The following is a 12,630-nucleotide window of genomic DNA, read 5'->3' as shown; positions in this document are numbered from 1 at the left end:
TTCTGATCACTCTGTGTCATTCAAAATTCCCCTTCTGATCACTCTGTGCTTTTTTTCCACTGTACGGCAGTTAGGACAGGGAACAGCACGTGGCGCTGTGCCGGCTTCTTTCGCTCTGCTTCGCAGACAGGAGAAGACACGTGCTGCAGCCAGAGACACACGCAGGATCGGGTATCGGGTGAGTATATTATTTTAGTTATTTTATAACACATTTGTCGTATGGGACGCACTAACTTTTCCCCCCCAGTTTTGGGGAAGAAAAAGTGCGTCTTATACTGCAAAAAATACGGTACATTTCTATCACAAAAGTGTGTGTGTGTGTGTGTGTGTGTATATATATATATATATATATATATATATATATATATATATATATATATATACTGAGAAAATAAAACCCATTTTAGTTAGAGGAACATCTTTCTTCCTTTTTGCTTGCCATTCTTCTGGTTTTGTTTCTGGACTTTTTTTGTTTCACTGTTATCATTATTTTGTTTAAGCATGTTCCTTAACCAGCTTTCAAGGTATGAATCTGTATATAAACTTTTATTTGTTTGCATGAAATGTATAACTTCCTCTATAAGTAGGTCAACCATGACATTGCATGTCCTAATCTGGCCACACATGTAACAGCCTGTTCCTGTACAGCTGCCTAAGATTACATAGAATTGTACAGAAAACTATAAATGTTTTGAACTACTTTGATATAGTAGTTTTATGACAATGATTGGTTTATTTGGTATGTTGCTTTATCCAAAAATGTATACTAAATATGAGACATGCTGAGGCGTGCCAGGTATCTTGGCATCTGCTGGGACTAAATGGACTTCCATGCAGGTGTGCTCTATTATCCCAACTGGCTAATCAAGATGACCAAAGATTAGGACACATGGAAGAAAAGTAAAAGATGAGTGTGCCTGCATTGGAATGGGGACAGGTGAGTGTATTTAAAAAAAAAAAAAAAAACAAAAAAAAAATTGCAGTGAGGCAGGTATAGGTATTTCATTGCAGAAGGGACATAGCCTGTCTCATCTGCAATAAAGGGCCTGCAGGGTTGCAGTTAGCTTGCTACTTCCATATCTATCTGTACCTCTCCAAGACATCTTACAAATCGCCCTACAAACATGGAAGAAATAGGGAGCCTGGAAAGTAATAACCACACCATAAATTGACTGTCCATGTGAAGAGAAAAAAAAAGCCCTTACTTTTGAAAAGGTTTTGCCAAATATGTTGATGCTGCCCCCAAGGTTTTCACTCAATATATTCATAATTGTTGGCATATACGTACCCTAACTTGGGCAAGGCTACAAATATGTATGTGTGTGCATGTTACATTCTTATGTTACTACTGTATTGCATCCTGTTACATTTGTATACCTTTTTTATACTTTTTTCTTGTTTGGCTTTGTGCATTTCCATGTTTTTTGTCGATACAATAAACCGTTAAATTCCTAAAGCTTTGATAAATCTACCGGCTTTTTTATTTGTTGTTGGTTTCTTCCTCCTGTTTAGGTGGTTTTGGAGGCTTTGGAACCACGACTACCACAGCTGCTGGAACCGGTTTTAATTTTTCCACCCCAGCTAACACTGGAACAACTGGTAAGAACATTGGGGATCCTTTTTTTTTTCCATTTGTAGTTCCTTTCAATCGGAATACAGATTTTATTTTATATTTGTTTTGTACTCTTTTGGTGTTAATGCAACATGGCAGAAAAAAAGGTATTCGTTTTAGGATAACATGCCATAAAGTAATAATTTTGTTAAATTTTCTGTGGTTAATGAATGATATTGTGATATTAAGTGTTTTTTCATATGTCTAGTGAAATGCGCAGATAACTGATCCTTTGCGATGGGCAGTCTGTTCTGTCCTCCTCACTTCATTGAATTACCATTTTTAACCAGGACAGTCGTAATTAATACTAATTAACAATCATAATGTAGGTATTGTGGACTTGTGTCCGACAACACTTTTTTTTCATTTTACTTTTACAAACGTTTTATGTAGGTCTTTTTGGAAACAATCAAAACAAAGGATTTGGATTTGGTACTTTTGGAGCAGCTGGAACAAATCCGAGTCTCGGCACAGGTTTATCAAGTGGGTTTGGTTTATCTGGTTTTAATACTCAGCCTCAGCAGCAGCAACAACAACAGAATGGTTAGTGAGCTTTTGTTTTGTTTTTGTTTTTTTTTGATTAAGCTATGTCATATTATATCTACAAAACAACTCTATGGATTCTCCTTGTAAATAAGAATTTTTACTTATGCCACATCCCCCTTATCAAGAATGGACAAAATTAATTACAAAATAATCTCTCTATTTCTCTATCTATCTATATATATCTAAATCACCCATTTATGCCATTTGGATTTTAATAATTATAAATAAATTGTATTTTTTAATGTTTAAACAAAATGGTTGATGTAATTATGCATTAAATACTCCGCTAAAGTCCCATTGATTTTGTCCTTTTTTATGTCTTGTTATACTATTGTTTAATAAAACTGTTCTTTATTTGCAATATTTGCTCTTATTCCAGTTCTTGGAGGGGGACTTTTTGGACAGCCTGCACAAAATGTTAATCAGTCAAATCAGTTGTACAATGCAGCAAGTGCCCTTAATGCGCCAACATTACTTGGTGATGAGAGAGATGCCATTATGGCAAAATGGAACCAACTTCAGGCCTTGTGGGGAACAGGAAAAGGTTACTTCAACAATAATATACCCCCTGTTGAATTCACACAAGAAAACCTTTTTTGCCGGTTCAAGGTAATACACAAGCTTTTTCATTCCTGTCTCAAATCTGTCTTTTGTGCACAATAATAACACGTTCAACAGTACCTCTTTGTAGTCACTAGCATTTGCTAGAAAAGCAAATGCAGTGTTTTTGTTTTTTATAGTTGCCTTCAGTTTAGACATGATTTAAAGATTAAATTATGTTGATACCGGGTAGTTTTATAAAATATTCTGGCATTTAGGAACTATTTTACAAAAAAAATTGGGTTAATTAAATATAAGGTTATCATATCAATATATATGCTATAATAAGACAGTCAGACATGTCAAAGATTTCTCTGACTGATGCAAAATCCAGTTTGCTAAAGTTGTTCACAAATGTATCATATTAAGTATTGTTTCTTGCTACTGATTATGTGTTGTGCATACTGTGGTTAGAGCAGCTTGTGTATTTTTTCAAATCAAGTGAAAGTTCTCTATTAAGGAAATAAGTCATATCTGCTGTTTTTTGTAATATGTATAAATCATTTAATAATTTGCTTTTAAAAAATTGTCTTCTAGGCTATTGGCTACAGTTGTATTGCTAGTAACAAGGATGAGGATGGCCTTGTGGAGTTGGTGTTTAATAAAAAGGAAGCAGACATTCGTGCTCAGCAGCAGCAGTTGGTGGAATCATTGCACAAAGTCCTAGGAGGGCACCAGACCCTAACTGTGAATGTTGAGGGAGTCAGAACTGTGCCTGATGACCAGTAAGTACTAAAGATTTTTTAAACATGGGGTTCTAGCAGAGCTAGAGGTTATATAACCTTGTCATATCTCAAGCTGGCAGTCATCATGGAAGCTACCAACCCTCTGAAATAGCACAGAGCATGCCTCGTTTTGTATTGTATGCTGTGATGTGCCTACTTCATAAGTTGTAATGCTTCTGGGATTTTGACCTAGCTATGATAGAGTAATTGCATTCCTAATAAATAATCTTTGTAAGGACTTTTAAAAAAGTGCTCTTACTAAACAATGGCTAAAATGTTTATGTTGCAGTTTAAACCTGTCGGGCAGAAATGCTTTTCCTATATAGCTAAAAATAGAATATTTGCTCAAGCTCTTTGGATAGTATGTGTATATATATATATATATATATATATATATATATATATATATATATATATATATATATATATATATATATGTAATAACAAAAGGCAGTCAGATGCATTTTAATGGTTGTTTTGTTCTAGAACAGAAGTTGTTATATACGTTGTAGAGCGCTCGCCAAATGGAACCTCCAGAAGAGTCCCATCCAGTTCCTTACAAGGCTACTTTGAACAGTCCAATGTGAAAGCTAATTTACAACAACTGGGAGTGACATTAACCATGGCCAGAATAGAGCTGTCCCCAGCACAAATAAAGCAACTGCTGCAGAACCCACCGACAGGTAAGGCATTTTTTAATGGATTGTTTTGAATAGAATAAGTGCTTTGTTTTGTAGTGTATGCATGAAAAACTGCACACTGTTCTAGAAATGAAACTGCACTTTACAGAATTAAACATTTACCTAAATAAAAGTTGTGATCAAACAGGTCCTTTATTGCAGAAGGGACAAACAATGTCTTTTCTGCAATAAATCACCCTTTACCTGATCCTTGTCATCTTTTTTTATTGATTCCACCTTAAAGTGAGTCAGTAGTAGTGGAAATATATGGAAAATATAGGAGTCGTCTCTGCTGGTGTTGGTGGGATGGCAGGACACCGTAGCTGTTTTCTTCCTGATGACTGCTCCCTAAAAAGTCATTAGTAGGCCAACAACAAACATTTGCACTTTGTTACAAATGTTTTACTGCTTATTTTTCATGATGTGCTAATGACATAATGCTTCAAAGTTGTGTTTATAATAGAAGGAATGTGATGGTATTGTATTTACAATTAATATGAAGGCTCAGGCAGGGCTGGTTTAGCTCCATCAAGCCTATTGTTATAGCAATAAAATAAATAAAAGTTTCAAAATATACCATCAAATTAAAAGTCTTTTTTTTCATGAAAATAAATGATTACTACATAAAGTAGACTACAATCTCAAAAAGGTATAGTGTTTGGAAATAAGAATTTTTAAAAAATGTAAAAAACTCACTGCAGCACAGTGGGACTAGAACAGAAATAAAGTCTTCGGATTAAGTTGATTAGACTGGAATTGTAATATTTTACGTAGTGTGTTTTCAAGTAATTTGTAGGTATTTTTATTCATTTTTAGGTGTAGATCGCAATATTTGGGAGCAAGCAAAAATAGATAATCCTGATCCCGAGAGGTAAGTGCTCTCCCTAAAAAAAGATTTTGAGATATTTGTTCTACAAATACAATGTCTAGGATATTACAATAAATCAAAACCAGTCAGTTGGGGATGTTTGGGAATGTCAACATGCTTTTATTTCTAACTGCACTGCATCAAATAACACAAGCAAGATTGGCGTTTGTGTATGAGCAAACATGGATCATGGGAAATACAAAAGTTAATATTTTGGGTAGTGGCAGTTTAAATATTTTGTATAAACTCTTGTCATGGTCCTCTCTTGAGAATATACTTTTGATTAGTCATGTTATGCTACAGCACTGATACACATGTCTGTGGCAATCTTTTCAATCAGGTTAGGTGTCTATAAAACTGGAGATCAATTTATTTCATGTGTTTTCTTTCCTCAGGCTGATCCCTGTTGCAATGATTGGCTTCAAAGAGCTTCTTAGAAGACTTAAAGTTCAAGATCAGATGACAAAACTGCACCAGAGTAGGCTAGATGTATGATTTGATTTTAGATTTCTTTACTTTTATTGAGGGATCATTTATATAGTATTTCACTTATTCATTATTTTTTTTTCTCTTTTAGATGATATCTGAAGACATAAGTGAACTGCAAAAAAATCAGGCAACAACAGTGGCTAAAATTGCACAGTACAAAAGGAAACTAATGGAGCTTTCCCACAGAGTCCTTCAGGTATGCTTGAATTGTATTAATTTAGAGCTCCAGGCATAATCAACAAATCTGTGTGTTATGTAGTAACCTACATGAATTCACCATCCACAGATATGTTTTGCTATAGTCAATGGGTTCTGAGTAGCTTGGCCTTTAAAGCTGAACTCTGGGCAGATATAAAGCACACAAAGAATGCAGCTCTGTATTTATAAATGCATGCTTATTTGTACCTCTCTTGTACAGGAGAGCTCAGACTGAAAGAGAAAGCATCAACACAGAGGCATTTTGTTGTATTAAGGTGCTTCCTTGCATGGTACTAATTTTACATAAACTTCCACCAAACCTACTTCTGATGTAAAGTCACAAAACGGTTCAGTTATTTGTGGTATTACAGTGCTAACAATGTTCTGTGTAAACACAATACAACATTCCTGAGGTTTGTAATTTATTGTGCTATCAGTGATTTTTTTATTTTACAGATTACAAAGAGCAATACCAATCTGTAAAAAAAAAAAAAAAAAAATAGAGATGCATACACTGTGACAGAGCATTGCTTTCTGGCTTTGTTCTGCCAAGAGCCTCCTTAGAAGGTCAATAAATTGTCAGTTTTTCTGGAGAAAAAGACAAGTGCAAAAATCCGCATTGACTATATATTAACTTGCCAATGTTGCGGAACAGTGTCTCTGCTGCTATCCATCCCATTTCCTGGTCAGACTACGCCCCAATTACCTTGGAGATTCTTTTCGCCCCTGACAGAACTAGACTGTCACTGGAGGTTGATTGACTTTCTCCTCAAGAATGAGGATACTAAAATGTCCCTTACTACAAGTCCACAGCATTATTTTGATGACAATAAAGACTCTGTGACGTACACCACCTTCTGGGAGGCCCATAAAGCGGTTATCCGGGGTCATTGTGTGGCCCTGAGTTCTCGTCTTAAAAAGAACTCTAACCTGCAGCGGGCCTTGACGGAACGGGCACTACGGACTGCTGAGGTACAACTGGCTAGCACTCCATCCCTGGGCCTCCTACATAGGGTGGCTTCCCTCCGCTCGAAGGGCGTTGGAGCTTCGGAAGGTCAGCTGGATGATGCAGCGAACTAGGCAGCTTTATTATCATAAGGGCTACAAGGCAGATTCACTCTTGGCAGGCAAGTTGAGGGACACACAAATTAACTCCTCCCCCATGGCAGTTAAAGATGACCAAGGGATACCACGGTATGACCCACATAGCTTCCTGGTTTGAGCACTAATATAACCAGTTATATTGTACGGTGCACCAGACACAAGCCTCTTTGGGCCCCAATTTGCACTCCAATATAAACTCCTACCTGGCTGACCTGACTCTCCCCACAATACAAGCTGAACATCTGGAGCACCTTAATAAACCCGTTACTGCGGAGGAAATATCACAGGTCATTTCTCACCTCCCTTCTCATAAAGTGCCGGGCCCAGACGGTTTACCGTATTTATACTATAAAACCTTTTTGCCAACTCTTCTCCCCTATTTGTTGGACCTGTTTAATGACTTTCTCCAAGGTAAGCCTATCCCACCTATGTCATAATCCCATATAACTGTGATTCCCAAGCCGGGTGAAGATCCGATGGACTGTGCAAATTATAGACCTATAGCGCTATTGAATTCGGATCTTAAAATCTACTCTAAGATTTTGGCTAATAGGGCTTTCCAAACTCTTGCCATTCCTTATACATGGGGACCAAATGGGTTTCATACCGTACCGCAGCGCAAGTGATAACACCGGGAGAGTGATCAACGTTATTGATATCCTCAACAAACGTAAAACCTTAGCTTAGACGCTGAAAAGGCATTTGACCGACTTAGTTGACCACTTATGTTCTCTACCCTTACCAAAATGGGATTTTCCGGCTCATTTGTTAGAGCGATACGTTCCCTCTACAGTTGTCCGGCGGCCTCTGTTAAGTTGCCTCATGCCTCCTCTAAACTAATCCCCATCTGGAATGGGACGCGACAAGGCTGCCCCTTGTCTCCCTTACTCTTTGCTCTTAGTGTTGAGCCCCTGGCGGAAAGAATCAGATCCAACCCCAATATCCATGGTGTTACCGTAAAGGATACCTCCTACAAAATTTCATTATATGCGGATGATGTACTGCTTACATTGACACAACCTACCACCACCCTCCCAAATTTGTGGTCTGAACTTGGTGCCTTTAGTACTGTCTCGGGCTATAAGGTGAACTCCTCGAAATCCGAGGCCTTACCCTTTTATATACCCCCCTCGCAACTCTCAGCGTTAAAAAAAAAAAGTTATTTTACCTGGCGAGAGCGCTCCTTAAACTATTTGGGCACCCAAATAACAGCTACATACACTCAGCTATATTCTTGTAACTTCCCCCCATTGTTCCAGGAACTAAATGCCTACTTGAATAAATGGAAGGGACACTCATTGTTGCTCTTGAGGAGAATTGCGTCAGTGAAAATGATGCTATTTCCCAAGCTCCTATATTTGTTTGAAACCCTCCTGGTTCGGGTCCTTCTCCCTACCTTGAAGAAATTACAGGCTAGCATTTTGAACTTTATCTGGGCTCACAAACGTCACAGACTTTCAAAGTCGGTGGTTTGTACACCTAAAGCACTCTGAGGTATGGGGGCTCCGGACCTGATAAAATACTATACCTGACAGCTTAGCTAGAAATATGTGGCAGCCATGGCAAGACCAGGGGCTTTTTCATCTCCGAAATGTATTACATCCAGTGGAAAAAAGATTGCTTTCCTTTTCGAAGTTGCAGGAAAAATTTGATCTCCCTCAAACATCCTTTTTTGCTTACCTACAGATTAGACATTACATACAATCACTCCACTCTGTGCCCAGATTCACTGAAATAACTCCTTTTGAGAGAATTTGCATTGGAGGTCCATTTTCTAAGGGCCTCATTTCCTCCATTTATGGCCTTCTGCCGGAATCTGCAAGGGAGGTATCTGGTAAATTTGTATACATGAGTACCTGGGAGAGTATTTTGGGGGGTGCCCTGGAGCTGAATACATGGTCCACGCTGTGGGAAGCAGCAAATAAAAGCTCAATATGTACGCTTTATAAAGAAAATCTTTACAAGATTTTGTTCCGCTGGTATCATACACCGGCGGTGTTACACCACCTGTTTCCGGAGGTAGATCCGGTTTGCTGGCGCTGTGGGTCCCATTATGGGACTCTGGAACATATTTTTTGGTCCTGTCCCCTTATTCGGGGCTATTGGGGGAGAGTCAATGCACTAATTGGGGACGTGACTCAACAAAGATTTCCCCTTGACCTGCTCCACCACTTGCTGGGATTGCCCCTTATGGACCTCCCCAAGTCCGCCCGTAAGCTTATTACACATATTCTAGTGGCTGCTCGTATTCAAGACATACGCCTGATGGAGTATCTCACTGCCCTCCTCCGAAACAGGGTTGCGAAATTTGAACAGATATGGGAACCTTAGGATGCCTACTATACCAGTCTACAGGTTTAATATGTCGCTGGTTCCTGACGCCACTGTGCTTCCTATCCACCTTTGTTTGTATCCCCCACTCCTCCCCCCTCCCATTCCCTGGCTTAGCTTCGTTTTTTCTTTTTGACTCATTTCTTGTTTTCTGTTGTTTATCTATTGTTTCCGTATTTTCATAGTCTATGGGGTTTGATAGGCCGGTACAGTACGGCCACTGTTTTTACCGTTACTTACGCCCGAGTTTTATGTACCATTATCGGATGTACCTATCACCCTGTATGCTGTGTTTACGAGATGTTTTGCTGTATAAGGCCTGGTTGTCTTTGTATGAGAAAATGTTCAATAAAAATTCAGTTTCAAAAAAAAAAAAAAAAAAAAAAGTGCAAAAATATGGTATAACTCAATGTAAACCTAATCTATCCTGGCCATATGTTCTGCGCCTTTTTTTTAATTGTGCGAATGTTCCCACTTCATGTGTGACTGCCCAGAGTTCCACAGTGACGCAATCTTACCTTTGTTACCTGGTCTAACCCCACCACTTGTACTATTGTTGGATTTACTACACCCTGTTCTTAATCTTGCCTGCTTTACTTGCATCCTTGTCACACAGCCTGCTTAGGTCAGCAGTTTTCCTTTATCCTGATAGGGGAACCTAGAACATAACACTCAAACGTTCTAACACAACAGATCTACCTAACTAAATCTGTTCATACATTATCATTGTGTTGCAGACCTAATCTTTCAAATCAACTACATTTCACATGTAGCGTGAAAGGCTACCTTAAAGTGTTAGTTATGGGTAAAATTATTTTGCAATTTCTTTATCTTGCAGCAGTTGCTGCTGATTGATTTATTAAGTGAACATTTCATGATACAAATGTTGATCTGCCATTGTTGACTTGTTTTTAAATGTTTGGCCTTCAGAATTGTCATGCTTGTCAAAGTAATTGGTTAACTGACCAATCCTGAGATAGTAAATGTGTAAAAGACTTGTTTTTAACTATCAATAATGTTGCACGTCACTGGCAGAAGGGTTCTTCTAGTCTACCAGGCTTGTCCACTGGTGTCAGGTCTACAGGCAGTTATGCCTACTGATATGTACTCTGTAGGGCTCCAAATTGTTTTGCATTCTTGCATAAATCTAAAACAAATAGTAATTGTAATAGCAGTATTTTCTTGTTCTAAACGTAGAAAGTTGCGACGGTCTTATACAGCTATTTATCCAGTTTGGTATCGCTGCCTTTAACAGTGAACAACTGATCATGTTACTGAATAATGTGCCTATCAACAGGTTTTAATAAAACAAGAAATTCAGAGGAAGAGTGGATTTGCAATTCAAGCAGAGGAGGAACATCTACGTGTACAGCTGGACACCATTCAAACTGAGCTTAACGCTCCTACACAATTCAAGGTATTTTGTGTGTGAAATGTGTTTCAATGAACCGTCATAGGGTCAGTAAAAGCAGACCAAACCTGAACTCTAAATACCAAGTTCTCAGATATTGTGGCACCAGGATCTGCCAACATGTTTGTGATTTGACAGCTCTACAATGAAGGCACCAGTAGAATTTGTATTTACTTTTAATAACTGTTCATAATTCTGCATCATAGTGTACTAATATTCAGCTTTAAAACATGTAAACCAAAGCCTAGAGCAACACAGCTTGCAGGTTAGTTTTTGAATCTGGCCCCTAATACAAAAACAGCTTGTCTTCTCTAGGTTGATACTTGTGTCTGGTCAGTATTTCTATTTAAGTTAGACTAGCTGTAAAATGAACTCTTTTGGGAGGCGCTCGCATTCAATGTGACATTTCATTGGTTTGAAAAATTAAGTTAGCAACAAATTGTAGTAAGGCTAGCTATTATACTATGGATTCCCTAACCTGAATAAACTATAAGGAAATGCTGACTTATAAGTAGGTTTTGTATGAAAATGGTCCTTCTATTTAATAAAACCGTGTAAAATAGCAGGACCTTGCAATTAATCCTTTAACTGTCAACAGCATATTCCACACTTCATGACTATCAAAGGTTTAAAACAAGCCAACCACTGCAATCTATAAAATAATTTGAAGAGATGTGTTTTGGAAAATTAAGGTTAACATATTTTTCCATGCACACAATTTTTGGCTTGATGTAACTTAGTATGTATATACCCAAAATAATCATTTCTGGATACTCTTCCTGAAACCAGATACAGCTGGACAACAAGCATTTGTTGCAGACTACATATCTGGTTATTACACTGCTTCACCTATTTTCAGATAGTGGCTGCTAATCTTTACATCGTATATCCTTTTCTTTTTTTCTCCCACTTTATAATGGTACAGTAATCACAGTTGAATTCTTTTGTCCTGTAGGGTAGACTTAACGAACTGATGTCACAAATCAGAATGCAGAACCATTTTGGAACTGTGAGGTCAGAAGAAAATTATTATGTAGATGGAGATCTCTTAAGAGAAATCAAGCAGGTAAGATTTTTTTTTCCCCAAAACATTCAATCTAACCCTTATGCCCAAAATACACTATTTTCAACTAGATCATTCCTAGCAACACACTACTTTATATTGGTTAAAAGTCTTGTTTGTTGCATTTCTCATTGCTCTGATTTGCTATTCATATTCAAAGGCATCCCATCTAAATGCAACACGATGCTTTTTGCAGTTGCATCCAGATTGCCTCTACCCCACCCCCTTCTCCAAATGTATTGGTACCTGTAATTACATAGTCCTAAAATGTATTACAGATTGGAAGGTATTTTATGTTATCTGTCCATTACAATTTTTTTTTTTTTATCTTTAGCATTTAAAACAGCAACAGGAAGGACTGAGCCATTTAACAAGTATAATCAAGGATGATCTGGAAGACATCAAACTAATTGAACAAGGATTGATTGATAATGTTCACATACGTGGAGGAATTTTCAGCTGACCTGTGAATGAACATGTTCCCAGCCATAGTGTGGACTGCACAGGTTCTCAACAGCTCCAGATGACCTGGCTAAAATAAAATGTTACTGTAAACACTTATTTCCTATCGTCTGTTATCTAATTTAGAACCAGAAAATGTGTATTTCAAGTAAAACGTCAAATATTCAAACACTGAATTATTTAAGTGTATACACTGCAGTTAATGGCAAGAAACCTGCCATTAGTAATATTGTAAGGTAGCTATACAGCAACTAGTGGTATGCTAAATAAATCATTCAGCTCTGTATAAGTCATTACCAGTACCACAACTTTTTTACCTTCATAATAAATATTTGATCTAACCAGGATCTATGCAGAACAAATAAATATTTTTCTTATGTAGTCCTGGATGTTACTTTTTATTTGTTGCAAATATTTATATTTTTGTGATTAAAGTTTTATTTAGTTTTCTGTCACATATCCAGTATTCCGGCTGCTCGAAGTTGCTGATAACCTACCAACTTTCAGGCAGTCTCCACTGCCAAAAATGAATGTGCATATG

The 12,630-nt window shown here is 37.6% G+C and overlaps 1 protein-coding gene across 2 annotated transcripts in view; it reads left to right on the top strand.

Moving 5' to 3' along the window:
- The window catches only part of NUP54 (nucleoporin 54), a 22,114-nt gene extending 9,644 nt beyond the window's left edge, over positions 1-12,470 (top strand). For both annotated transcript variants that reach the window (XM_072405504.1, XM_072405503.1), the window contains 11 exons: positions 1,513-1,599; positions 2,006-2,155; positions 2,538-2,767; positions 3,296-3,483; positions 3,970-4,166; positions 4,980-5,034; positions 5,427-5,520; positions 5,609-5,716; positions 10,451-10,570; positions 11,520-11,630; positions 11,962-12,470. In XM_072405504.1, coding sequence (XP_072261605.1) covers positions 1,513-1,599; positions 2,006-2,155; positions 2,538-2,767; positions 3,296-3,483; positions 3,970-4,166; positions 4,980-5,034; positions 5,427-5,520; positions 5,609-5,716; positions 10,451-10,570; positions 11,520-11,630; positions 11,962-12,090 — 1,469 coding nt within the window. In that variant the 3' untranslated portion in view covers positions 12,091-12,470. The remainder of the gene's footprint in view (positions 1-1,512; positions 1,600-2,005; positions 2,156-2,537; positions 2,768-3,295; positions 3,484-3,969; positions 4,167-4,979; positions 5,035-5,426; positions 5,521-5,608; positions 5,717-10,450; positions 10,571-11,519; positions 11,631-11,961) is intronic.
- The last annotated feature ends 160 nt before the right edge of the window (positions 12,471-12,630 follow it).

The sequence above is a fragment of the Pyxicephalus adspersus genome, chromosome 3 (assembly GCF_032062135.1).
Source record: "Pyxicephalus adspersus chromosome 3, UCB_Pads_2.0, whole genome shotgun sequence".
Lineage (NCBI taxonomy): Eukaryota > Metazoa > Chordata > Amphibia > Anura > Pyxicephalidae > Pyxicephalus > Pyxicephalus adspersus.
This window is presented reverse-complemented; position numbering and strand designations above follow the sequence as displayed.